At 55.8% G+C, this 26,708-nt stretch overlaps 1 protein-coding gene across 5 annotated transcripts in view; it reads left to right on the top strand.

The window, feature by feature from the left end:
* The window catches only part of LOC103543404 (maestro heat-like repeat family member 5), a 44,121-nt gene that overhangs the window by 5,727 nt on the left and 11,686 nt on the right, over positions 1–26,708 (top strand). For 3 of the 5 annotated variants that reach the window (XM_070631186.1, XM_070631185.1, XM_070631183.1), the window contains exons 3-20: positions 793–932; positions 2,124–2,207; positions 3,277–3,393; positions 3,788–3,907; positions 4,477–4,626; positions 5,544–5,666; positions 5,764–5,840; positions 6,703–6,838; positions 14,103–14,198; positions 14,861–14,965; positions 21,336–21,471; positions 21,625–21,719; positions 22,983–23,132; positions 23,951–24,105; positions 25,197–25,341; positions 25,655–25,839; positions 26,195–26,332; positions 26,518–26,629. In XM_070631186.1, coding sequence (XP_070487287.1) covers positions 867–932; positions 2,124–2,207; positions 3,277–3,393; positions 3,788–3,907; positions 4,477–4,626; positions 5,544–5,666; positions 5,764–5,840; positions 6,703–6,838; positions 14,103–14,198; positions 14,861–14,965; positions 21,336–21,471; positions 21,625–21,719; positions 22,983–23,132; positions 23,951–24,105; positions 25,197–25,341; positions 25,655–25,839; positions 26,195–26,332; positions 26,518–26,629 — 2,190 coding nt within the window. In that variant the 5' untranslated portion in view covers positions 793–866. Of the gene's footprint in view, positions 1–792; positions 933–2,123; positions 2,208–3,276; positions 3,394–3,787; positions 3,908–4,476; positions 4,627–5,543; positions 5,667–5,763; positions 5,841–6,654; positions 6,839–14,102; positions 14,199–14,860; positions 14,966–21,335; positions 21,472–21,624; positions 21,720–22,982; positions 23,133–23,950; positions 24,106–25,196; positions 25,342–25,654; positions 25,840–26,194; positions 26,333–26,517; positions 26,630–26,708 lie in introns of all 5 variants that reach the window. The other 2 variants (XM_070631184.1, XM_070631182.1) reach the window with 1 other exon arrangement.

Here is a 26,708-nt window from a genome sequence, read left to right as displayed (position 1 = left end):
TTCCTTTTCTGGTTTGGAAACCGGTACCCCGGTCATCGTCAAGCTCCTGGGCTTGGCTCTGTTTGTGAGAGACGGGCCCCGTGTCTGAGGGCTTTGGAACATGCATTTTATTCCCACATGAGACCTGCTGTGAAGTTACCTTTCAGAGGACGGGTTACTGCCCTCCCCCACCACGTGGCGCGAGGCCATCCTCTCCGTGTTCTAGCTCCTCCTTCCTCCCTGATGTGAAAAGTCAAATCTGGTTGTCTGAATCTGCGTTTCTTCTATCACGGTGCAGTGGACCGCCTTTTGAGTCATTACTGGCCAGTAGGATTTGTTCTGGAGCTGCCCCTCCAGCTGCCCTGCCTGTCTGAAATGCTGGTGCAGGTCTTTCCCGGAGCCTTGGGTGTATTCATGTTAACCCTTCGTCAGAGACGCCATGCACAGCTTCCCAGTGCTCAGTGCCGAGTGCGTGGCAGCTATTGCTCCGGCCCGCGTTCACGTCGCTCGCTCTGAAGGTGTCTTCCCCCCCCCCCCCCCCCGCTGTCTGCCGGCGCCCTGTTTGGAAAGCCCTTCTCCGCCCGGAATTGACAGCTGGGGAGGTGTCCGCCCTTGACTGCCTGCATTTCCAGGGTCTCCTGGCTCCGTTCACGCCTCTTTTCCTGCAGAGGCTTTGTGAAGAAAGCCCCTTGGGCCCCTGTGGTCCAGGGGCCCGGCCAGAGTGGGAACTGGGAGGCCTGGGGCTTCTCCTTGGTGCCCAGCCTGGGGCTGAAGGGGCCCAGCGCTGGTCTCTGTTCTCTGTACCCCACCCAGGCAGGGAGATCACGGGCGAGCACCCAAGCGACAGCCCGCCCTGGGAGGAAGAGCTCGTCAGCAAAATCAGGGCCATGTCGGCCTTGGAGAAGACGCTGGCCTTGGAGGCCATCAGCCACTGCATCCAGAGGCACAGCCAGGTGGGCCGACAGACTCTCATGTCCACGGAGGAGAGGCTCCCCCCACCACCCTCTGCCGCTCCAGGGCTCGCTAGGGGGTGAGGGGCCTCCCTGGGCCCTGGGGCCTATGCCGCTCCTTGGCTCCTATCAGCCTCTGCAGTCCCTGAAGCCCCTGACCTTCCAGCACGCATGGCTGGAAGGTGCCAGAAGGTAGGAGGGAGTCGGGGCACAAGCGGAGGGGCAGTGGGGCACACAGGGTGATGCTCAGATGCCCCTGCCAGTGCCCATCAGCCAGGTGTGGGCCCGGGCACCACACGGAGCCAAATACAGCCTGCCCCCGCCCCAGGGCCATCTCTGTGCCCGGGGCACCCAAACCCGCGGGCTGCAGGAGGCGCCCCAGCTCAGGCCTCCTGTGACGTTCTCACAGCAGCCTGTGGCCCGGCCCGAGCTCTTCCCTGGTGCCCTATGTGCTCCGGCCCTCTGTCCAGTGTGAATCCCTGAGTTGCCACTGGAGGTGGTGAGGGTCCCCAGTGGGGAGGGAGCTATCCTGGCCCCTCTCCCCCACATACCTGCTCCAGATTCTTTGGAGGTCTGGGGCTGACAGGACCGAAGGGGAGGAATCACAGCAGGGCACGTGAGCTTACAGAGGGAGACAGGCTCCAAGCTGGCACACACACGGCCCGGCTTCAGGGACCCAGGAGCCTGGCCAACGGCTGATCCATGCACAGGAGATCCTGACTCAGGGGTGGGGAGAGAGAGCCGTGCAGCCAGTGGGAACAGCCTGTGCAGAGGCCCTGAGGCCAGCAAGATGGCATCAAGGAGGGGTGAGAGGTACTCTCAGGAGATGGTGGCAGGGCCAGGCCGTCGTCACAGGCTTGCTAGCCAGTTTAAGGAATTCAGTCTTTGTCCTTTGGGTAAGGGGCTGCCTGGGGCCAAGCAGAGGTGGGCATGGCCACAGTCACACTTGGAGGGAAGCACCTGGTTCCTGCCGGAAATGGGCCCTCCCCGACCCTCTCCTTGCCCTTCTGGTGAGTGGGTTGCTGTGGTCTCTACGCGCCCTGGGGTGACCACTGTCCCTGGGGATTCCCAATGGACTTGGGCCTCCAGCTCCCCATCCCGGTCCCAAGAAGGCCGTGCCTGTCCTATGCCCACTGGGCCTTGTCCTGCCAGCCTGGTGGGGCGTGCGGCCCGAGCGCAGTGCTCTGCCCACAGCTCGTCAGGAAGGAGGTGTCCTACACCAGCATCCAGGAGCTCCTGGCCTCCTTGAAGCTGGACCTCAAGCAGCCTTTGGAGAAGGTCAGTGCTGGGCAGGGCTGCCGGGGTGTGCAACACGTGCCGGCTTGGAGACCCCGAGGAGGCTGTGACCAGGCAGAGCATGTGACCGCTCAGCCCCCTCCTCGGTGACTGACATGAGCCGAAGCTCAGTGTTCAATGAAAGTGCCGGAAGGGCATGAGGAGTGCTGTGGCCACAAGGAGGCTCTGCTCATGCCCTGGCTGTTCCAGGACACTCAGCCCGGCGGGGTGTGCCAGGCAAGGAGGGACCAGGCTGCCGGAATGGTGGCCTCGGGGCACCAGCTCCCTGCTCACTCACTCAGCACATGTTCACTGAGTTGTGGCTGCTGGCCGGCCAGGCCCTGCTCTGGGCCCCAGGGACGTGGCGGTGGCCAGTGGCCGGGACAGCAGCGCCTGCCTGCCTGGGCCTTACCCCTAACGTGACGGTGACGTCAGCAGGAAAAATCGGGAAACGCGCCCCGTGCACGTCGTGTTGCCCGATGTAGGAGCTACTCATTTTCATCAAGAGAAAAATAAAGGGGCGTTCTAGAAGATGCCGATGTGGTCTCCTGTACCCACGTGAAGTGTGGTTGGGGTGCAGGGGGCGTGGCTCTGCCCGGAGCGCCTGAGGTGAGCAGGCGGAAGCCCAGTGTTGCCAGAGGGTTCTGCACAGGCAGCTGGGCAGGGCAGCCCTCAGGTCATGCGGGTGTTCCTGGGGGCCCACAGGAGCAAGGTGGGGCCCAGCGCAGGGGACCGAGGCCCTGGACTCAGGCACCAGACTAGACGCAGGGTCTGCGCGCCTCCCTGCAGGAGCCGGAGCTTGGAGCCCTCTCTCTGGCTGCAGCCCCAGGACCAGCCAGGAAGCCACACAGGGCGGCCCAGGGCTACCCTGTCCCCCGCAGGCCTCCTCCTGCCGCACAGACAGCAGGTGCAGCTGCCAGCAGACGGCCTGGGGGGCGGGGTGCTGCGCAGTTGGGGAGCAGGCCTCAGGACAGGCTCCCCGGCTCCACTCACCTCCAGGCCCAGTGGTGGCGGCTGCCCCCATCCCTTGGCCCTGCCCCCCGCAGCTGCTCTGTCCCCATCTTCCTCACAGACCTTCCCTTTCCACTTCTACGGGCTGATCCTCAGAGAGTGTGCCAGCGTCGACCTGGTGAAGAGGCACCTGGCCAGCCTCCTCGAGCTGTGCCACCAGTCATCCAGCCAGCGAGAGGTGGGTCAGCGGGCCTCGGGCCACTCCAGCGCCTGGGGCTTGCACGGCCCCTCAGGGAGCCCCCAGCCCACCTCCAGCAGACCTTGCTTCTCCCTGGCTGATGACTCTCCCACCCTCCACGTCACATGAGACTCTCACAGCAGCCCAGCACTTTGACAATGAACATAGGGCCACAGGTGCAGGCACTGACTGGCAGGGACCTTGGGGACCTGCCTGGGGCTGTGTCCTGCCTCCCTCTTGGCCTGGTGGCCCCACTGATGTATGTGCCCCTCAGGCAGGGGCAGGGCTCACCTGCCTGCCTTTGTAGGGCCCTCCAGAGGGGTGGGTGGGAGAGAGCAGGTCACGTCCGGCGCTGTGGCTCAGGGACAGGCTCATGGGGCACTCTGGCCTACAGGGCATTGCGCTGGCCATCGGCATAACGTCCGCCTCGCACATGGAGGAGGTGTGGGCCATGCTGGAGCACCTGGGCCGCACCAGGTTCCTGCAGTCTACCTTCATGTCCCCAGAGAGCCAGGTAGAGAGGGCAGCGGCAGGGTGTGGGGGGAGCGCTGGCCTGGAGAGCGTCACTTTCGTGCTCGGAGCCTTAGTTTGTCCTTTGGAAACATGGAGGAGAACCCTGCCCAGCCCACCTCCCTGAGGGGCCAGAGTGTGGGACTCAGACCTTCTCTGCTCTTGTCACGGCCTGGCAAACCTGAGCCTTGTCCCCAGGGCCTCGCATGTGGGGTCCAGAGGCTCCAGCTCCTTCAGGGCTGGTGGTCAGGGGATGTGGGGTCTGCCCTGAGCTCAAGTGGAATGTGTGGCCCGGGCCCCAGCTTCCTGACCCGTGCACCTGACGTGGGGGGATATGTTGAGCGGCTCCATTTTGCCAGCTGTCCTCTGTCCCGGGTACCTGGCTGGGAAGAGCAGATGAACAACAGGGACGCTTAAAGAGAAGCAGTGGGTCCAGCTAGAGAGGCATGGATGGGGAGGAGGGGCTGGCACTGGCCCGGGAACAGAGTGCTGAGCCCGTGCACAGGGCTGACACTCTCCTGGGGAGTCCACTCCCCCACAGGCCCGGCTCCTGACTGCCGTCCCTGCCCGCAGCAACTGGACCGCAACACTCACTGGAAATGGGTCGGCAGCACTTCTCTGCTCTGCCTCGGGCAGATCGCCATGCACGCCAGGGAGCAGATCCTGCCCTGGGTGGACAACATTGCCTCCAGGATGGTGTACTACTTCTCGTGTAGCCCCTATGTGAGCCCCGCCCCGGGTGCTGGGGAGCATCAGCGAGTCCCGCCTCCTCACACCTGTCAGATGGATTTTACAGACGGCACCTGGAAAGCAGGGCCTGATGGGGGGATCAGTTATGAAAATGAGGGGTAGTGGGGCCGAGGGCGGGACATGGTGGGGAGAGAGGCTTCCATTTGCATGCTTTTGTGTCCTAATCCTGATGAGAGACTGATCTCTGACTCCAGTCACATACTGAGCCCTGACCCTTGTCACGTTCTGAGCCCTGACCCTGGTCACACACTGAACCTTGACACTGGTCACACTCTGAGCCCTGAACCTGGTCACACACTGAGCCCTGACCCTGCTCACACTCTGAGCCCTGATCCTGACCTCAGAATAATCTCTAAGACCATAACTTCTTTCTCACACAAATGTCACTGGACCCAACAGGGCTGAGTGAGTGTGAAAGGATGGGTCAGTGCAGACTGCCCCACTGAGGACCTCTGGCCTTTTAAGCCAGCCAGTGTGTGTGCAAGGGTGTGTATTGTATGTATGTTGTATGTGTATGCTGTGTATGTTTTCTATATGTTGTGTGTGCTATATGTATGATGTTTGTATGTATGTAAATGCTTGCTGTGTGCTGTATGCCATGCAAGTAGTCCATGTTGCATGTGTTGTGTGTATTATGTTTGTATGTGGGTATGTTTTGTTCAAGAATGTTGTGCATTTGGATGTTTTCTATGAGAGTATGTCATGTATGTGTTGCATGTGTGGACGTTGTGTGTATGTGTTGTGTAGATGTGGATGTGCTGTGCTGTGTGTGTGTGTGTATGTGCTGCCTGTACCCTGATCAGGTGGGCACTCAGGCTGTGTGGCGGGATATCTGGACGATCCATTACTCTCCCCTGACTTTGCCCCCATGGCCATTGGTGCTTGGACAGGACAATGTCCTAAAAACCAGCTTCCTTTCGGCGGCCATCATGCTCATGAAAGCTCTCCAGCGGGAAGATGGCACCCAGAACTACAAATTCACTCAGATATCAGAGCTCATCTCATGTCTCCTGGTGAGTGACCCCAGGGCCCTGCCCAGCAGGTGCTCGCAGGGACCGCGGGGGGCGAGGAGGTTCCACCGCCATGCCGGCTCCTTCTCTGCCCTCCCAGTGCGTCCTCCAGAAGGAGCCCAACTTCCTGGCCACCCTCTTCCGGCAGAAGATCATATTGGTCATCGCGGCACTGAGGTAACTCCCCCTTGAGGTCTAGGAACCAATACAGGCCAGGTCCTTTGAGGGTAGGGTGAGGGTCAGTGTGTGAGGAGATAAGAGAGTGTGAATAAGGGCAGAGGGGATGGGGCTGGCACCAGGACTGAGACAGTGCTGGGCGAGCTGAGGCCAGGGGCCACATTCTATCAGGGACAGTAAGATTTGCTTTGTTTCTCATCCAAGATAAGTTGTTAACACTGGCACAGACTAAGCCACGATCCTGGTCATAGGTGAGCCCTGATCTTGGTCGCACACTGAGCCCTGATCCTGGTCAGACACTGAATCCTGGCCTCAGTCCTAGGTTAAGTCCTAACTCTGGTCATACATTGAGCCCTGATCTTGGTCACACACTGAATCCTGGCCTCAGTCCTAGGTTAAGCCCTGACTCTGTCACACTCTGAGCCCTGATCTTGGTCACACACTGAGCCCTGATCCTGGTCAAATTCTGAGTGTTAATCCTGGTCACATGCTAAGCTCTGACCCTGGTCACAGGCTAAGCCCTGACCTTTTTCACAGGTTGACCCCTGATCTCCTTCACAGCATTGACACTGACCCCAGAACAATCTCTAAGCTTTCTCACAAATAAATGTCAATGAACCCAAGAGAAGTGAGGGAGGGAGTTGGGATGGCCCCTCCTAGTCCGAGTGAGCTCTGTCTTGCCCCAGCGGCACCCCCAACCCCACCACAAACCAGAGTCTAAGGCCCATTTGTCATCCCCACCCATTTCCACATTTTAAGTTGTGTATGCTTCTCTTTGCTGGGAACCCGTTTCAGCCAGGTCTTTCATTCCTAGGACCATTGGCTGTGCAAAGAAGTCCAGAATCTTCTCTGTTTCTTCTAGCAACCTGCGGCCCAGTCTCAAACCCACGGTCAAGTCCAAGATCCTGCAGACCTGCCTGCAGAGCCTGTACTCACTCCCCCCAACGGAGACGTTGAAGAGAAAGCTACCTCCGCTGGAGGCGGCCCCGGACGTCATGGTGACTGCCCTGTTCCTCGGGCCATCTCGTGTCTTTCTGGGGGATGGCTTCTGGGTGCTGGGCCAGTGCGTCAGGCCCTTGCCACGTGTGCGAGTGAGGGGAGAAGAGGAGAGAGCTCTGGGCCAGCTTGGGTGGCACCGAGTCTTCACCACAGATTTGCTTTGACCTTGGAAAAATCCTGGGTGTTTGGGTTCTGTCCCCTCAAGTGGGGCTCTGGCCTCTGTGCTGCTTGCTAGTATTTGGTGAGGTTCGGACAGGATAATGGAGTGGAGGCGCTTCCCAAGGTGTGCGGTGCTCACCACTGCCCACCGTCAGCTCCCGCGGCGGTAACCCGCGGGCCTGCAGCGGCAAGCGCGCGTTCTTGTCCTTGGGGCACAGGCAAGGCAACTCCAATCCTCGCCAGGCTTGGGCCCAGGTGTTCCCTGACCCCAGGCTGTGGGTCTGCGCCACATGGTGTCTCCTCCCAACCTGGAAACCTCCCTTACCTGAGCATGTGCTCTCCTCCCAGGAGCTGGCCGAGACCTGTGCCTCCAAATGCACCCACTCGGGCTCAGCTACACAAACCCACCCGCCTTCCATCAGCCAAGCGAGTCCCAAAGCCCTGCCCAGAGTGGTGGGCCAGCGCACCCTCTGTCTGCGGGGAAGCAGGCGAGAGTCTTGGCACCTGCCTCCTGCCCACCCTGACAGGCAGGCTGCAAGGAGCCTTCCAAGAGCACTGGCATCATCCTCCTTTGAGGTCTTAGGTCCAGTTCCACGCAAAGCAGAGCAGGCTATGGACCCTGCTCTGACCTGCCTCCCGCTCCCAGGAGCCCCGGTCAGTAGGAAGTGGCTCAGAGACAAACCATGGCAGGGACCTGTGCTGTGCGTCTTAGGCTGGGCTCCTGGGCAGCCGACTGCGAGCTAGGAATCACGTGCAGACGGTTGATCGGGGTGCACTCTCGGGAGAGGCCTTGTGTGAAGGTTAAAAGGCAGGCTGAGGTCACAGAGAAGTGGCCCGCTGTGCAGTCGCAAAGGAGGGCTCAGCCCATCCTACAGGGAGCTCTGACGCTGGGGACGCTCAGTTGGGACATCATCTAGCCACTGCACAGGCCAATCACCAGCCGAAGACCACCCTCTGTAAGGGGTGTAACCTTGGAGGGCAGGTCCTGAGTTGTCAGCATCTGGGAGTGGGTGCCTGGACCCTGAAGAGATGGCTTGGGCCGGCACCCTTGTCCACCAACACGTCCAGCTCACTGGAGCCCTGTCCCAGGAGCCCAGGCCCTCGGGCAGCAGAGGTGGGGCCATGGGACACGACGCTGGGCAGGAGGCAGTTTTTGATTTTATAACAGATTTAATAATTGAGGTATAATTGGCATTCAAAAAACTGTGTGTATTAGAAGCGCACAATTTTATACTTTTTGACCTGTAACTGTGAAACTGTCATCAAAATCAAGATAATGAGCAGATCCATTCCTCCCCAAAGCTTCCTTGTGCCACTATACACTCTCTCCACTGAAACCGCCCTCTGATGGCTGCCGGTATAGTTTGCGACTTCAAGAATTTCATATAGATGGAGTCACACGGTCTATACTTACCCTTGTCTGGATTCTTTTTACTCAGCCTAACGATTTTGAGGTTCACTTACATGGTAGCTGGTATCAACAGTTCTTTCCTTTTTGTTGCTGAGCAGTGCTGGGTCTTATGGGCTTACCGCCATCTGTTGTTCTCCCCACTGGGCCATGGGCATTTGGGCCGTTTGCAGTTCGGGGCTATTACAAATACGGCTGCCCTGAGCATTCGTGCACAGACAGCTCTTTGTACGGACCTGCAGCAGTTTTTGTTGGGTAAATACCCAGCAGTGGAAGGGCTGGGCCATCAGGTAGGTGCATATTTTAATTTTTTAACAAATTGCCAAACGATCTTCCAAACCAGCTGTACCATTTTGCACTCCCACCGACAGTGTACGACAGTTCCAGCTGCTCCACACGCTCGTCCACACGTGGCTTAGTTGGTCTTTTAAGTTTTAGCCGCTGTAATGGTTGTGTAGCAGTATCTTGTTGTGGTTTAAATTTTCATTTCCTTACTAAGGTGTTGAGCATCTTTTCATGTGCTTTTTGCCGTCCTTATGTCTTCTTTGGTGAGGTGTCTGTTCAAATCTTATGCCTAATTTTTAAATTGTATTATTTGTTTGGTTATTGAGTAGTGTTTAGACTTCCTTTTATAGTCTCAATGTGAGCCCTTTATTAGATATGTGATTTGAAAATATTTTTTCCCAGTTAACAGTTTGCCTTTTTATTCTCTTAGTAGTGTCTTCTGAAGAACAGAAGCTCTTAATTTTGAGGAAATTCAATTTATCTATTTTCTCTTTTATGGATCATATTTTTGGTATTGTATGAAGGAACTCTTTGCTTAACCCAAGGTCACAAAGATTTTCTCCTACGTTTTCTTCTAGAATTTTTGTAGTTTTAGGTTTTACACTTGGGTCTATGATCTGTTTTTTTTTTCTTTCTATTTTTAACTTTCTATGATCCGTTTTGAATTAATTTTTATATGGTATATGGACCAAGGTTTAAGTTTTTGCACATGGATATCTAGCTTTTCCAGAACCACTTGTTGAAAAGACTATCCTTTCTCCATTGAATTGCCTGGCCCCTTTGCCAAAAATCAGTTGACCATATATCTGGCTGCATATCTGGTGTCTTTATTCTGTTCCATGAGCTATTTCTCTGTCTTTATGCCACCGCCACATTGTCTCGCTTATGGTCGCTTTACAATAAGTCTTGAAGTCAAGTGGTATAAATCTTCCAACTTTGTTCACCTTTTTCAGAGTTGTCTCTGCTATTCATTGCATTTCCATATGAATCATAGAATCAGCTGGTCAATGACAACGACACAGCACACTGGGATTCCACTGGGATTCCGCTGAATCCACAGACCGTTTGGGGGTAATCAACATCTTAACCCTGTTTGGTCTTGTGATCTATGAGCTCAGCCTGCCCGTCCCCTCCATCGGGCCTTGATTCCTGTCAACAATGCTTCTTGGTCTTCTGTCTCCATGTCTTGCACATCTTTTCTCAGATTCTTTCTGACGTATTTCATATTTTTTATGATATTTAAAATTTTTAATTTCCACTTGTTCACTGCTGGCATTTACGAACACAATTCTTTTTTACATACTGATCTTGCACCTTCCTGCAACCTTGCAAAACTCACTCATTGGCTTTTTGTAGATTCCAGACGACTTTCCACATGATTTCTGTGAATAAAAACAGCTTCCTTCTTCCTTTCCAATTGGGACGCCTCTTCTCCCCCGACCTCACCTCGCTGTACTTGCTGGAGCCTCAGCGCGACGTCGACTGGCAGTGGTGGGGGCAGACGTCCTCATCTTGTTCCTGATCTGATGGAGGCGCCCCTGTCTTCACCATCAAGGATGCTGCTCGCTGTGGCTGGTTAGACGCTCTTTGTTAGGCTGAGAAAGTTTCCTTCTGTTCCTGCTTTGCTGAGAGTGTTTATCGGGATGGATGCTGGATTTTGTCAAATGCTTTTGCTGTATCTACAGAGATGATCAATTCTGATATGTTGTGTTTTCATTTTCACTCGGTTCAAAATACTTTCTAATTTCAGTTTTGATTTTTTCTTTGATCTACAGATTGTTCAGAAGTATGCTAATTCGTTTCTAATTTAATTCCATTTTTTCCAGAGAAAGCACTTTACACAGCATGAATCTTTTTAAACTCATTGGACCAGAATATGGCCTGTGTCGGTGAACATACTGTGTGCGCTCACCAAGAATGCGCATTCTGCTCTTCCCAGACGGAGTCCAGTAGAGCTGGTGGGCAGTGCTGTTCCCATCTCCCGTATACTTCCTGACTATCTGTCTGGCGTGGGGACCCCTGACTACAGCTGTGGGTCTGTCTGTTTCTCCTGCGGCTCTGTCAGGCACTGCTCCCTTTACTTAGAAGCTCTGTTATTAGGTCCCTAAACACTTAGGGCTCTTAGCGCTCACTCCATCATCCCTATGAAATGACTGTCTGTATTGCTGGTCCCGTCCTTTGCTCTGAAGCTGCTTTGTCTGACATTAGTGTGTCTAGTTCAACCGTCTTCGGGTGAGTGTCAGCATGGGACCTTTTCCATCCTTTGACTTTTGGCCTATTTGCGTCCTTACGCTGGAAGCGGGTTTTCTGTAGGGAGCATGTAACTGGGTCTTGCTTTCGTATCCTATCTAACAATCTCCACCTTACCCCAGGGAAGGGAATTCAGGCCTCACACAGGTAGTTGGGTCCAGACCACCGGCTGACTGTTTCCCACGTGTGCCATCTGTTCTTTGTTCCTCTTTTCCTCTCTTTCTGCCTTCTTTTGAATTCACTGAATGATTTTATGGTTCCATTTTATCTGCTTTTTTTGCTTATTAGCTATAACTCTTTGTTACATTATTTTACTGGCTGCTTGAGGGCTGATAGTGGACACCTTAACCATCACAGTCCACTGTCAAGTGCTACTAGAACTTTCTGATGGCACACCCACATTTCTCCCTGACGCTGGGCTGCTGTCATCACTCGATTTCTACAGATGGTACCAACACAGTGTTATTAGTTTTGCTTTAAACAGCCAGTTAGCTTTTGATAACATTTAAATAATATGGAAAAAAGTATACGATGTTCTCCAGCCCAGTTACCATCCCCGGGGCTCTTCCTTCCTCTGTGTGGATGTGTGTTTCCAGCCCTCATGGCTGTCCTTTGCAGAGAGGGCGTCCTGGAATGGCTCTGACTCTGGTTCTGGCACTCTGGAGCTCACGGGTCTGAAAAAGGCTTTGTTTAGCTGTTGTTTATAAAAGGTATTTTCACTGGGTATAGAATTCTAAATCAACATTCTCTTCTTTGTTTTCATACTTTGAACACGTGCTCCCCACCTCCTCGTCTGCAGAGTTCCATCCAAGCGCTGCTGTCGTCCTCATCCTCGTTCCTCTAGGAACAGCCCTTTTTGGCCGATTTTTCACATTTTCTCTTTGAGACCGGTTTTAAGCAATTCAATTATGATACGCCTGGGCGTGATTTTCTTCATATGCCTTGTGTTTCGGGTTTGTTGACCTTCTTGGAACTGTGGGTCTGTACTTCTCATCAAACTTCAAAATAATTTGGCCATAATTTCTTTACGTATTTTTGTCGCTCCAAGTATGCATTATTAGGCCGCTTAAAGTTGTTCCACAGATCACTAACGTTCTGTTCATTTTTTTCATTCCTTTTTCTTTCTGGGTTTCATTTCGGAGAGATGTATATATATGTATTTTTTCTTTTTGCGTGTCTTCAACCTTACAAATCTTTCTTCGTAGACGTCTAATCGGCCATTTGTGCCTTCATGTATTTTTTTATCTCACACATTGTGGTTTCATCTCTGAAAGTTCTATTTAGATCATTTTTCTGTACCTTCCTTGTCTGTCTTACATATGCAATCTTCCTCTCAGCTTATTAACACATAGAATACGGTTATAATACCTGTTTCAACGTCTTTGTCTACTAACTGTATTATCTGTGTCATTTCTGGCTTTAGATTGATCGATATCTCTCTTTCAATAGGGGTCACATTTTCCTGTTTCTTTGCATATCTTGTGAATGAATGCCAAGCACTGTACATGAGAATTTTTCAGGTGCTGGCTATTTCTGTATAATTATATTATATTACTCTTGGGCTTTGTTCTGGTACACGGTTAAGTTGCTTGTAAACACTTTGATCCTTTTCAGACTTTGCTTTTAGAATTTGTAAGTGGGATGGATTCTGGAGCTAAATTTGCCCCCTACTGGGGCAAGAGCCTCCTGAGTACTCCATGCCCCCTGAATTCGGAGGTCTTCTGCAAGGACTGGTGTGAATAGGAACTAGTCCCGCGCTGACTCCTGGGGCTTCTTCCCTCTAGTCCTCTGGGTGGCTCTTCCTCCAGCCTTGAGTGGCTTCCACGCACGTGTACCGACCAGCACTCGGCTGAACACTCAGGGGCCCTTGTGTGGGTCTCAGAGCTCTCCCTCTGTGTCTCTCTCCTCTCCCCTCCTCTGTCCTGCAGACTCGAGCTGCCGTGGCCTTCAACACCATTCCACAAACGGGAAGGAGCGAGGGGAGGGGGCGAGGTCCACGTGCCAGTGATGAGCCCAGGTCACCTTTGCCTCTGAGAGAAGTGGCTCTCCACCGTCTCTTTGATGACTCTCATTCTCCATAGCACTTAAATGGCAACGCACAACCTCCAACTGGTTTAGATGTTTATTGTTGTTCTTCTTAGATTTTTACAACTTGTTCTTCTTGCCTCTCTCCAACTGGACTGGGAGATTCTCATGGTCAGGAGCCAGGCCTGGTTCCAACTATTTCGCCCCTCCCCCCGGTGGGGTGCGTACAGCGTGTGCTCTACAAATACCCGTGGAAGGAATCTGTGGCTAGAGAATCGTCCTTATAAAGGATGCCCATTGTATTTATGGTTCTTATTTGCATTTACAGCATATACTGCCTCCCCCGAGCTCGAGAAATCTCTGATCCTTGGGCTGGCCCAAGGGGCAGGTTCTAACACTATTATGCAGAGGAACAACCCAGACTCATTCACTTAACCGGTTCTTACGGAGTGTACGCTATAGTCACTTCCACACTCGGCAAACATTTATGCAGCGCCATATAATATTCATGTATTTACTTATTCATCTAACAATTGAGCGACTCCTAGAGCCAAGTGCTGGGTGGTCTGCCTTCCGTTGTGGGGAGAGCTGGTCTGTGCACAGTATGGGCTGCCTGCAATCTGAACATCTGGGGACATCCACTGAAAAATGTTCCCAGGGAGAACCAAGAGGGCAGGGGTGAAGGAAAGAGAGCAGGACTAGCCCTTGAGAGACAGCGGTGTTTAAAGCAAACAAAGCAGATGAGCAGCAGCAGAGACCTGTGGGATGCTGGAGCGGCGGGAGGAACACCAAGGGGTGCCGGCCCAGGAGCCCCCAGGGAGGGTGCGTGCACCAGTGACGCTGGAGCTCCCTGTGCTCCGCTCCCTTCTGGGGTCTTAGAGACGGATACAACAGCCCCAGCAGTCGTGGTCTGAAGAGTCCGGCAGCCACACGGGCGCTGTGTGTCCTCACCACCAGGTGGGCGGACGTGATCACCATCCCCACAGGTTCCCCACAGGGACAGGAGCTGAACTCTCACCCATGGCAGTTCCCCGAGGTGCCTTGTAAGGGATGAACAAGGGCGTTGGCCAGGGAGGGCCACGGGGCTGGCAGGACCCCCAGGCCGTGTGACAGCAGGCGGCCATCTGTCCCGTTAGATGCTGTACCAGAAGTCCGTGCAGGCACTCGACCTACTCCTCCAGAACTTCGTCTCTGAGAACAAGAGCATGGACGAGATCTGCTTCCTTCTGCAGGTGAGGCTGGCGGATGGCGTGGGGCGCGGAGTCAGGGGCTCCCAGTGCCCACTCCAATCCTGGCCTTGGACTCTCCAGGGTCCACTCAGGGTAGGACCCTCACATAAAGGAGCTGCCAAGAGGGCCCGCCTGGGAGGTTCGCCCTATACCACTGCCCCAAGTGCCCCAGGGGCCTTCTCCTCTTGTGAGGGCTGTGCTGGGTGTTTCAGAAGAGCTAAGGACCCTGCCAGGAGCAGGGTGACCCACTGACCTTACCTTCCGGCACCGTCTTGTCAAGGAGGAGCAGTCTCAGGAGTGGCCTGCGGGCTCTCCACATGCCCTCCTTCAAATGCCCCACCTGCCCCCCAGCCATCACAGCCCGAGGCCACTGAGGCAAACTCAGGGCTCTGTGGGGCACTGTTCTGCCTCCAGAGCTCCCGTGAGCCCAGGGCTTTCTCGATCACTTGAGGCTGTCACGTGGCCCCAGACCCAGCCTCACTCGAGGTTGCTGGCTCATGGACGGACAGAGAGAGGTGCAGCTTCTGGTGGGGCAAGAGCGGCTACAGCCACACTTCTCATCACCCATGACCAAGCGGCTGTGCCCAGGGCCTGGTCTGAGCCAGGAGGCGAGGGTGGGTCCCCCTGGCTGAGCGGTGCCTTGGGATCTCCTCTCTCTGTCCCAGCACACAGAGCCCTGGCTGAAGTCAGACAAGATCCATGAGCGCAAGCGGGTGGTGCAGTCCGTCTTCCTGCTCCTGAAGTATGTGGTGGACCACGTGAAGCTCACCGTGAGTTGTCTGCCACCCCGCCACCCTTGGAAGGGCAGCCAGGCGGGCGGGGCCTCTAGGGAAGGGAGAAGCAGGCCCCCCATCCCCAGGACGCTCCCGCCTCTGCGCTGGACTCTCCTCCCAGCCTCCCCCTTGATTCTTGCAGTCAGTATTCACTGAGCAAAGGCCCCGCCCTGGGAGCACGCTAAGTCCTGGGGCAGGGGTCACAATCAAACAGGGTGGTCTGTGAGATCTCAAGGGCAAGGAGGCCAGAAAGCAAAGACTGAAGGAAGAAAGGGCAGGAAGCCAGGCGGCTAGAGGGAAGAAAAGTACTCAGGCTGAGGGAGCAGCTCGAGGTGAGGGCTGCGTGCAGAGGCCCCAGATCAGCCAGGCCGGCCCGGAAAAGGAGCCAGCTTGGGGACTGCCACTGCTGGGCATGTGAGAGTGGAGTAAAGACAGACAAACAGATCAACAGGAAAGAATCGTGGGGGGGGGTGTCAAGAAACAGGACCCCACTTGCACAGTCAATCGACTTTCCACAAAGGCACCGCAGCTCTTGGCTGGGGAAAGGGAAGTGCTTCCCACAGACGTGCCAGATCAAGTAGGCCTGAGCGGGGAGAGAATGACCCTCGCCCTGCCTCACACTGCAAACAAGAACCGTCCAAGATGGACCACAGGACCAAATGCAAAAGCCAAAACCACAAAGCTTCCAGAAGGAAACATAGAATCCCTCTACAAATTTGGGATAGGCAAAAATTTCCTAGACAGAATGTGGAAGGCAGGAACTGTCAATAAAATACTGGTAATTGGACTTCAGCAACATTAGAATCTCCGTCCATCAACAGACACTATCGAGGGAATCGAGTCAAGACACAGGCTGGAGAGAGTATGTGCAGTGCACGCATCTAACAAAAGATGTGTGTCCAGAAGACGAATGAATTTCCACCATGCAATGCAAAATAACTCAGCTTTCAAGACAGGCAAAAGTTAAACAGGCCTCTTACAAAACACATGACAGCAAATGTGCTCAACATAATGTGTCCTAAGGAAATGCAAATTAAAACCACGGTGGGGGGCCGGCCCGGTGGCACAGTGGTTAAGTTCACAAGTGTGCACATTCTGCTTGGGCGGCCCAGGGTTCACCGGTTCAGATCCCGGGTGCGGACATGGCACCACTTGGCAAGCCATGCTGTGGCAGGCATCCCACATATAAAGTGGAGGAAGATGGGCATGGATGTTACCTCAGGGCCAGTCTTCCTGAGCAAAAAGAGGAGGATTGGAGGTAGATGTTAGCTCAGGGCTAATCTTCCTCAAAAAAACACAACAAAACAAAACACGGCGGGACATCACTGCTCACCCACTGGAAGGCTAAGAGGAAAAGTACTGACTATACCAAGTGTTGACAGGGATGTGGAGCCACCAGAAATGTCGCATGGTGCAAACTTCCAGCCGTTCTTATCAAGTTAGCCCGGCCCACCCTGTGCCCGTGCAGTTCCGCTCCTAGTACTTACTCAAAAGAAATGAACACATAAATCCATACAAAACTTACACAGGGATATTGATGGTGGTTTCATTCATAATAGCGCCACTGGAAGCAACCCGAAGGTCCCAACAGGAGAACGGATAGCCACACAGTGAACTACCAGTCAGCACCAAAGGAAGGAACCACCTGACGGTGCAGAGGCGCAGAGCACGGAAGCAGAGGCGGGAGGCCCCACGGCGTGCGTCCAGCCACATGAGGTCCAGTCACAAGAGAACTCACTCGAGCCTCCTGGGGCGATGGAACAACTGCAGACCCGTGGAGGTGGGGACGGCGTGGTCGTGTGCAAACCCACTGCACGCCTGACATCTGATTGCTCCATTGCAGGTAAATTTTACCTTAAATAACAAAAACTGTAAGCACATTTTAAACAAATTCAGTAGTTTAGGTTTCACAGTGATATTGGTTTGAAATTCTGAAATTTGTATTCTAAACTGCAAAAATGAGGAACTACGCCAAGGATAATGGGAGCCAGGTGTCTTCCCGTTGCAAATGCAGAAATGAGTTAGGATTTGGAAGTAGCTGTGGTTTTGGAGGGGAGTCTGAGGCATAAGTTTGAACTCATAACTCTTAAAATATAGGTAGATGCAGATATATACCTACAGATGTAAGGACAGCTATGGCTCTGTGTGTGTGTGTGTGTGTGTGTGTCAGCGGGCGTGTGCATCCCTGGAGAAGACTTAGAATCATACATGACAGGAACAATGAGAACCTAGTGCTTAGATTCTGGTTCTAAACACCGTTCCCCACTAAAAGTAATGAGGGCTATTTGGGGAAAAAGCTCATTCTAGAGGTGGGTCAGGGAAAGCACAAGACGAGCCCAGGGCACCTTATTATTCCAGAAAGCAAGGAGGCTCCCCAAGAATGACGAGGACACAGAGAGAGGACACAAGAGCCGGGCTGAAGGGGCCCCGGCTGGTCAAACCTAAGACAGGTAGGGCATCAGAGAAACCGTGCTGTTAATAGACACAACCAACTGGACAAAACACAAATCCACCGGTCCCTCCTGCCGCCACCGAGAAAGGCGCGAACAAACAACTACACACGCAGGGCGGGGACACCTCTGCCGCACAGCCGGACGCTCGCTTACAGTACGGGAGTGTGGACATACAAGGTCGGCAGTGGTGCTAAAACCAGCAGGTGACAGTTTGAGGAGAAACAAGATACTAGTTGACTCGGAGAATCTCCCCACAAACCTCGATTTAATTACAAAGGGGGAAACAGTAACTTCACAGCGGAGACCCTCGGAAGACACTGTTGTGACCAAGCAATCGAGGCCGCCGCCATCAGTGCTGGGACGCCTCGTGCCCCCTGACCCGGTGCTCTGGGGAGCACAGACACAGCGCCACGTCCGTGGCGCTCCCGCCAGAGACGGCCCGAATCTTGTCGGGAGGAAACGGCGGACAAACCCAAATGACCTGTCTGTACTTTTCCAAAATGTCAGTGTCGAGAAAGACAAAGAAAAGCTGAACTATTTCAGATTAAAGGAGATTAAAGAGCTAAGACAACTAAGAGCGATGCAGGATCCAGAACCAAGAAAAAAAAGACACGTGCGGGTGTGTGTAGGATCGTACTGGGGCAGCTGATGACATTTACATGTGGACTAAGCGTTGACACTGGTACCGTGTCAATGATCGGCGTTAACTTTTCTGATTTGGATAACTGCACTGTGATTATGTAAGTAAATGCACGCTGAAGTATTTGGGGTAAAACTCCCCGATGTCTCCTGTCCGGGAGAGACAGGGAGGGAGGGAGGGAGGGCGCAGAAGGAAAACGCAAGTGAGGCAAAGTGTAAGCAATGGGAAAACCCACAGAAGGGGCACAGGGAATTCTCTGAGCTGTTCTTGCAACTTTCTGGAAGTTTGAAATTATAATAAAATAAAAAATCTAAAAGTAGAGATAGCGGACTGGGACAGTCCGCGTTGAGAAGGTGGTGTCTGAGCAGAGATGAGGTCGGCAGCCAAGGCTGCAAGGCGGCGCCCGTGGGGCTGGACGGGAGAGGCCGGCCCAGAGGTCGGCACTGCCAGCCCTCCCGTCGCACCTTGCAGGCTCTCCTAAAGACCTCAGCTTTTTGGACAGAGAGAAATGGGGAGCCACTGCAACACTTCCAGAGGCTCCCTCTGGCTGCTGAGTCAAGAACGGACTGAGGGGGGTGAGAGCAGAAGCCAGGAGACCCCGGGCAGGAGGCTGCTGAGGGAGTCAGGCGAGGAGACGCCGACGGGACGCCATCAGTGCTCGTGGCGTTGGTGGTCAGATTCTCCGTATAGTTTGACGGTAGAGCCAACAGGAAATTCCGATGGGTGGATATGAAATGTTGGAAAAGGATAACCCCAAGGATTTCACCCTAAGTAACTGGAAACATGGAGCTGCCACCAGCTGTTAGGGTGATATCTGCCACTGGGACACGTCCTTAATGGGGGCCGGGGTGCAGACCAGTTCACTGTTGGGCTTGCTGGGATGAGATGTCTGACAGGCACGCAAGTGGGGGTGCTGAGCAGGCGGGTGGATACGCCAGTCTGGAGGTGAGCGGAGAGGTTCAGGTTGGAGATATGACTTTGCCTGTGAGCCTAGTTTAACTTTTCAAAAAGGCACCCAATAATGTATTTATTGAATGAAAGAATTCACGAGTGAAGTGAAAGACTTGAAGGCACCCCTAACTGGATGAGGTGTCCTGGGGCTTTAGCTTTGTTCCCGGAAGCTGGAGGGAGCAGGACCCACACAGTGGCAAGGACAGGCCTGCCGCACTCCCTCCCTCGTGGGGAGACCGATCCCAGGTGCACACAGGCCAGGAGGGAAGGGTGCGCCCTCCCTCCCCGGAGCAGGGCCCTCCTCTGTCCCCACTCCCCTGTGGCCCTCACGAGACTAAGCCCAGTCCCACGACACTCATTTCAGCCTGCGTGGGCCCAGCCTCAGGGCCGCTTGCTGCAGAGGTCCCAATCTGACCTCCACATGCAGCAGTTCCTGCCTAAGTCCAGCCCGTCTCACACACTCCCTGGGCCTCTGAGGCCAGACGCTCAGAGGAAACACTGCAGAAGCCCCCCCAACTCCCCCCAACCCTTGGGTTGTGAAGATTGCAAGGGGACGTACAAGTTTTATACACTGCTTTATTGAAGTAAAATTGGCATATGATAAAGTGCAAAAATCTTCCGTGGACAGACCAGTGACTTTTTAAAAATAAATGTATCGAGATTTACATTTCCAGCATCTCAGAAAATTCCCTTGTTTGTGCCTCTCTCATGTCACTACCCACCGCCTCCCGTGCAGCCAATAACTGGCATCAGTCTTACTCTCCCACTATAAACAGCTCTAACGGGGGCAGAACACACAAAACACCTGACTTCGGATGGTGCCAAGACGCAGCGCAGGACTGCGAGCCCTGGAATATGGAGAACGGACGGGGGCCCACGATTGTGCCAGCTCTCTGCCTGAAGGCGTTTTCTGGGCTAAAGCCCTGGGAGGAGGCTCCAAGGCTGCTGAGCTGAGGAGGCAGAGACGGGAATCCAGGAACACAGCGGCAGCTGGGGTCTGGGGGGCGAGTCCTGGAGAGGGGGCGGCAGTAGAGAGGAGGAGCTCCAGAACCTGCACAGGGTACTCCTGGGTCTTCAACTGAAGACTGAGTAGCACATATGCAGGGCGAGACTTTGTGAAGCTGTCAAAGGACAACTGGAGTTCACAGAAAGCCAGGAGATGCTAGATTTCCGACTATTCCAGAATCAAATGTCCCCACCCCACAAACATCCCATAAGAGCCATCCCTCAGGAGCAGGGTTCCTCCAGGCCCAGTGTCAAGGCTGCTTTCAATGTGCCCTAACGAAAACCCTACACCCAAACCTCCAAAGCATCAGTTAGCTGCCCACCAGAACAAATGCCATAGAACACTGACAGTGTTCAGTGTCCAATAAAAGATTATTCGACGTAGTGAAGAAGGAGCAACATTCACCTTTGATTAGGAGAAAAACCAGCCAACAGAAGTAGACACAGAAATGCCAGAGGTGATGCAATGAGGAGACAAAACTTTAAGACAGCTATTATAAACATGTCCAGAATTTAAAGGAAAATATGAACACAATAAAAAATAGATATGAAATACCAATAGATTAATGGTAACTGGAAAAAAGAGACCAACGGAAATTCTAAAAATTGTAAAATACAATATCTGAAATGAAAAATTCAATGCGTTGGTTTAACAGAAGACCAAACATTGCAGAAGAAAATATCAGTGAACCTGGAAACAGGATGATAGAAAGTGAAGCATAGAGAGGAAAAAGTAAGACTAGGGGCGGAATAATCAAAACCTCAGTGACTTCTGGGGCACAATCAAATACACCTGGAGTCCCAGAGAAAGTGGTGAGAGGAGAGGGCCAGGGAGAGAGAGCTGAAGACACAACAGCTGGAAATTTTCCAGTTTGATGAAAAATATAAACCCATCGCTCCAAGAATATCAGTGAACCCCAAGCAGGACAGACGCAAAGAGAACCACATCAAGGCATCTCACAGCAAAAACTGCTGAAGAACAAGGAGAGACAGGAAAAGCTTAAAGCAGCCAGAAGAAATAAACACGTACGTACACACGCGTGTACACGTGACCCAGGGAAACACCCGCAGGAACACCACCGCCTCCTCCTCAGAGGCGATACCACGCCACCTTCCACAGACGACACAGCCGGGGTCCGAGGCGGAGGGCTTTCCTAGAGCCAGGGCCAGGGCCCTGTGCAGACGCCGACCTGGCGCCTCGCCCACAAGCCGCCTCGCCCCCCCCCGGGGAACAGACAGAGAGTTATCGAGTTGGGAGGAGGCCTGGACGTGGTGGGAGGGAGCCAGGCCGGGCCTGCTCACTGCCCGCTCTCCCCAGGAAGAGGCCATGCCCTCCATGCTGGGCCACCAGATAGGCCTGCTGACATTGCTGTGGCGGGACAAGGACAAGGCCACCCAGAGCCGCTCCCGCCAGTGTGTCTGCCTCCTCCTCCAGCTCCTGATCCAGCAGAAGGGTGAGCTGTGGGCAGGGCGGAGGCGCAGGGTGGGCCCACTCTTCCCTGGGGACTGGCCCGGCCCCGCGGCTTCTCTGGGCCTCCCTGGAGGTCTGGAGAGGAGGGGTCGCGCCCGAGGCTGCGGCAGGCCCCCGACCGAGTGTCCCGCAACAGGGAGCACAGCGGAGTTCACGTATCTGAACAAAATGAGGAGCTTTGAAGTCAGGGCCCACAGAGAGTCGGAGACGAGGTTCTTCAATCTGGTGAAGGTGGGGCCCATGCGAGCTGGGCCGGGGGGGTCGACAGGCGCACAGAGCCCCAAAGTGCCCAAGATCATGGGACCCAGCTGGTCCACCCGCTCCTCTGCCCACTCTACGGATGGGGCTGACCGAGACCCCATGGGACCTGCAGGGCGGGGGCAGACCAGGTAGAGCCAGGACCCCGAAGTTCTTCCCTGGGAAAGCGCCCTGTCTCTCTTCCCCTTCAAGTCCCACCCCGCACCCTGCCACCTCTGATTCGGAGGGTGCCTGGGCCCCCCTGGAACGGCGAGTCTAGGGTTCATGCTGACATCTTCAGAACCTCCTTTCTCAGCCCCCTCACTCCTTCTGGCCTCTCCTTTGTGACTCCTCACTAGGGTGACAACCTAGGTTTGCTGGGACTTCGCCTCAGTCCCAGGCAAGCAGGCCGGCTGTCTCCCTTGTCCTCCGCCCACCCTCCCTCGCACGTGGTCTTCTCAGGTTCAGCCCTCCCCTCGTGCAGGACTGGGAGTCAAGGGTTTGGGTTTGACTCCAAGCTCTGCCCCTAACTGGCTGGGTGGCTTGGGTAGGCCATTCAACTTTTCTGTGCCTCAGTTTCCCCCCCTGCCAAGTGAAAGTCGCTGAGCCTGATGTCCAGCCTGCTCTGGGGACAGGCTGTGATAAAAGCAGAGACACCTCTGCACAGATGGTCTTCCCCTGGGAATCCCTCCAGGGGGCCCCAGGTCCCCCAGAAACAGAGCCTGGGACGGGAACTCCTGTGCAGTTTGCTGAGGCCGGGGACCTGTTCCAGGAGGAGGGCGTAGGGAAGCAAGAGGCGGGGAGTGTGCGCTCAGCCTGACCCACCACGAGGCCTGCAGCGCGGAGCTGCTCCCCCCTTGGGGCGGGGCAGGGCTCCTGTCCCTCGAGGCAGGCACTGGCTGCAGGCTACGGGTGGGGGGCGCCTGACCTCCTGGGCAAGGCTGCTTGCTCCCATTGTCCCCAGAGCAATTCTCCAGAGAAGGGGCAGCTGTGAGCCTACGGCGGCTACACTTTCAGCCACTGGGCCATGACCCATGGCCTGTGGAGGCAAGCTCTGCAGGGCACCAACAGCCTGTTGGGGGCAGGGGGATCAAGCTGGCCCTTCTGGGGTTCCTGTACGTCTGTGCACCTGGTATTTGTTCTGTCTCTGGGTCAGAGCAGTGCCTCTCAGCCCCCCAAGCCCGCACTGGGGAAAGCCTGGAAGGCTGCTGACCAGGGAGGTCCCCTCGGCCCCTCAGTCCAGCCCCGTTGGCACAGGCCTTGGACGAGAACCTGACGGTGGCCCAGCACACGCAGCTCATCCTCACGCTCCTGCACGAGCTCTGCAGCCGCAACCGCCTGCGCTGCGACCTGGCCGCACAGCTGCTCCTCCTCATCTTCGAGGACCACAGCATCAAGCCGGAGCAGGTGGGCCCTGCGCCTGAGGCCTGCGGGTGCAGCCCTCTCCTCGGTGTGCCGAGTGCCTCCCTGCAGGCACTGGGAGGACCTGCTGGGCAGGGAGGGGGTTGAGGGGAAGCAGGATGGCCACGCGTCAAAAGCTGCCCGTGTGCGTGTGCGCCACACCTCTTTACGGAGCCCGCCCGGAGGCAGTGGGTCCTGAGGATGCTCCTGGCCTTCAGCCCTGGACAGCCCTGCCTCCAGCTGCCCGAAACAGCACCGCCCTGTCAGCAAGGATGAGCCTCGGCGGTGCCCCAGGGTCCCTGGTTCACCCCTCCTGTCCGACTGGCTCCCCTCGAGGTCCCAGGGCCCTGCCGTGGGCAATCGGGGTGACACTCTGCCTCATTCACAGCTGGGTTCAGCGGGAGAGAGAGAAATCGCTCCCCTCGTCCAGGATCTGACTGCCCTCAGTCTGGCTCGAACAACCCAGTCCACGACCCACATGGACACTCACGTTCCACAGGGGCTGCCAGGCCTGGTCAACTGCCCTGGCCCCACGGGGTTGATTCCCATGTTCACATGGACAAAGAGAGGTGGAGCGAGGCCGTGGCAATGGCAGGGGCAGCACCAGCCTGAGCCGAGAGGCCTCTCCCCCGCGCTGTCCCCAATGTGTCCTACATGTGTCCAGATACCTCGTCTTGCCGCAGGGATCACACAGGGGTCAGGCTGTGGGCAGAGGAGACCAGATGCCCTCACGGAGGAGGTGGATGGCCACCCCAGCAGGGGATGCGAGCAGGAGCTGGAGGGGCTGCCCTGAGGCCCTCTCCCGCCCACCCATCCCTGCACAGGTGGCCGAGATCCTGCAGGGCCTGTTCCTGAAGCTGCCGTGTATCATCTTCAAGAACATCCTGCAGACCATGATGAAGGCCGTGACCATGCTGGGCACCCAGCACACCCAGGAGACAGTCGAGGTGCTGCTGTCCCTGTGCCACCCTTCAGAGAGGTAGGTCATCCATGACCCAAACGTGAACACCTGTCCATCATCCGTGGTCAGTCCTCCCAGGCCACAGACACTTCCTGGATGGACTCCGTTCCTGGAAGGGCAGAAGTGTGCTCGAGCTTCGGCCTAACTCCCTCCTCCTTGCTAGACTCCAAAGCCAGGGCCAGTGGCGTCCCCAAGGACGTCCCAGGCTGAGGGGGTTAGTGGAGGGTCCAGCAGTTCCAGCAGGAAGGAGGAGCTTTCAGCATGGAAGGGCCCTCAGACTCAGAGAGCCCCTGGAGGCCAACCTGCAGGGGGCCAGAGGGCAACTGGGTGACCTGACAATACTACACTGCCCCAAAACAGCTCCGACCAGCACCCCAGGGTCCCAGGCACGCACAGTCCCAGCTGCCCCTCTGGGTGGGGTTTCCCAGCTGTGTTTTGTGGACTGCAAACTGAGGACCAGCAGTGTCTCCCGGGAGCTCCTTATAATGCAGTCTCAGCTCCCGGTGGCTGAGTCCGAAGCCGCGTTCTCACCAGGCCCAAGCGGTGAGCGTGGGCTCTGAAGTCAGTGGGGCTGGAGGACCACAGCGTCTCCCGGAGCATCTCAGGGAGCATCGGCCCAGCACGGGGCCCCAGGCCTTTGACAGGGAGCAGGGACTTCTCAGGGACGCAGATCCACAAGCACCCCTCCTACCCCAGGGAGACACACCCTCCACACTTCTGGCTCTGCGGGGCTCATTCGGTCCTTGGGTCGCGGAGGAGTGAGCTCTGCTGGGGTTGGAGCCCCACTTTATGAGTGAAGAGACAGGCTAGGGAAGGACAGGGTTTGCTCGGGGTCACATGGCGAGGAGGTGTGAAGAGGGAGCGAGTGCCAAGGTCAGGGAAAGCCAGCCCACTCGCAGAGCTTGGAGCAGAGTCCTCAGCCCTGCTGGTCATCAGGATACAGCCTCCTGGACCCCCCCAGATGGAGGGGTTCACATTCCTAGGGGGCCTGGCCACTTCTACTTTAACGTGTGTGGCAGGCCATCCTGCTGTCCTGGGGGTCATGTCCTGCTGGCCCCTCCACCCCTTGTGGTCAGCCAGCTGGTGGGACCGGACTCCCTGCCTCCCAGGAAGGTCATACCCCTGTGGACAGCCCTGGCCACCAACAACCGGCTGGCCCGCAAGGTCATCACCCTGCTCTACATGAAGCTGAAGCTGCGACCCCCTAAAGAGCTTGTCAGGCTCCCCGAGCAGGCACAGCTCATTTCCCAGCTGGTGAGCAGCCCCACACCCCTGTGTCCCCACCCAGGTCCCCCTCGGCAATGGCGTCGTCATTCAAGGGTCCCATGGGGTGCCAGGGTGACATGGTGGAGGTTCTCAGCAAAAGCCAAGGGCTCCGGGTGCTGAGCCCCAGGGTGGGGCCAGAGCCACTGGGATTCTCCTGGCCCCAGCCAGGTGACAGGCAGTGGAGCCTGGGGGCAGGGCAGCCCTGCAGCTGCTGCTCTCAGCTCCTCTGCTCAGTAGAGCCAGGCCCTGTGCAGGGACCAACATGGTGCCCCGTCTGGCCCTGCTCTGGCACCTGCTGCAGGCCCTGGGCACCATTTACGAACTCCTCTACGTCCGGGAGTACAAGGCCACAGTACGCTGGGCCTTTGCCGGCATCCTCCTGGGCCTGCTCACACAGCTCCACTATCTGTTTGAGCTGGACGCGGTGGAGGGCCTCTCCGACTACCAGGAGGACATCCTGGAGGCGAGGACCCTCAGCCCCTGCAGGTGAGACGCGTGACCAGGCCTGGGGGCCCAGCCCCCTCAGGGGACCCCAACTCCCCCTCTTTCTGGTTCTTCCCACATATCCATGGAACCCCTGGTGGGCTGAGAGCTGGGGACCCAGAAAGGACTGAACTCTGGCCCATCCGGGGGGCTTGCAGTCCAGAGTGCAGCACAGGGGGAGGAGCAGCCAAGAGTTTCAGGGAGTGGACCCTGAGAGAGAAGGAAGCCAGAAGGCTCCGCTCACCCGGCCCACGTGGTAGAGAGCAGGTTGGCGTGCAGACACCGACCTCGTGCTGCAGATGGGGAACTGGGCCCCTTACCCCAACTCACCTCCTCTAAACACCCCCACTTGTCCCAGGACTTGCCTGGAGGCCCTGAAGGGTCTCTTCTGGACCACCAACTACTGGGAGGTGTTCGCCGAGCTCAAGCTGCTGAGGGGCTGGGAGCTCTTTGAGCACCTGGAAACCTACACAGAGGGGGTGACCCTCTTGGCCAGGTAAGCACCAAGCGCCAAACTGCAGCCCTGATGGGACCTTTCCTGCACCCCACACTGGGACCCTGCACTCCAGATTCAGTTGCCTGGACCATGGCCCTGAGTAAGCAAGGCCTGTAGGGGGAGGGGGTTACCCTGGCCAAGACAGAGCCCTCAGGGCCCCCACGCCTGCCTCTTCCATCTGACAGGGCCATGGCCCACTACGACTGTGAGGTCAAGGCTGTCTTGGGGCAGGCGGTCATCTCCCTGAAGAGCTCTGAGGAACGGGACAATATCGTGGCCATCCTCATCATCACAGAGGTCAGCCCCTCCTCGACCCCACCCCTGCCCCTCACCAGTGCCCTCTGGCACTTAGGAAGGAGGTCAGAGAACTGGACCT

The sequence above is a fragment of the Equus przewalskii genome, chromosome 8 (assembly GCF_037783145.1).
Source record: "Equus przewalskii isolate Varuska chromosome 8, EquPr2, whole genome shotgun sequence".
NCBI lineage: Eukaryota > Metazoa > Chordata > Mammalia > Perissodactyla > Equidae > Equus > Equus przewalskii.
This window is presented reverse-complemented; position numbering and strand designations above follow the sequence as displayed.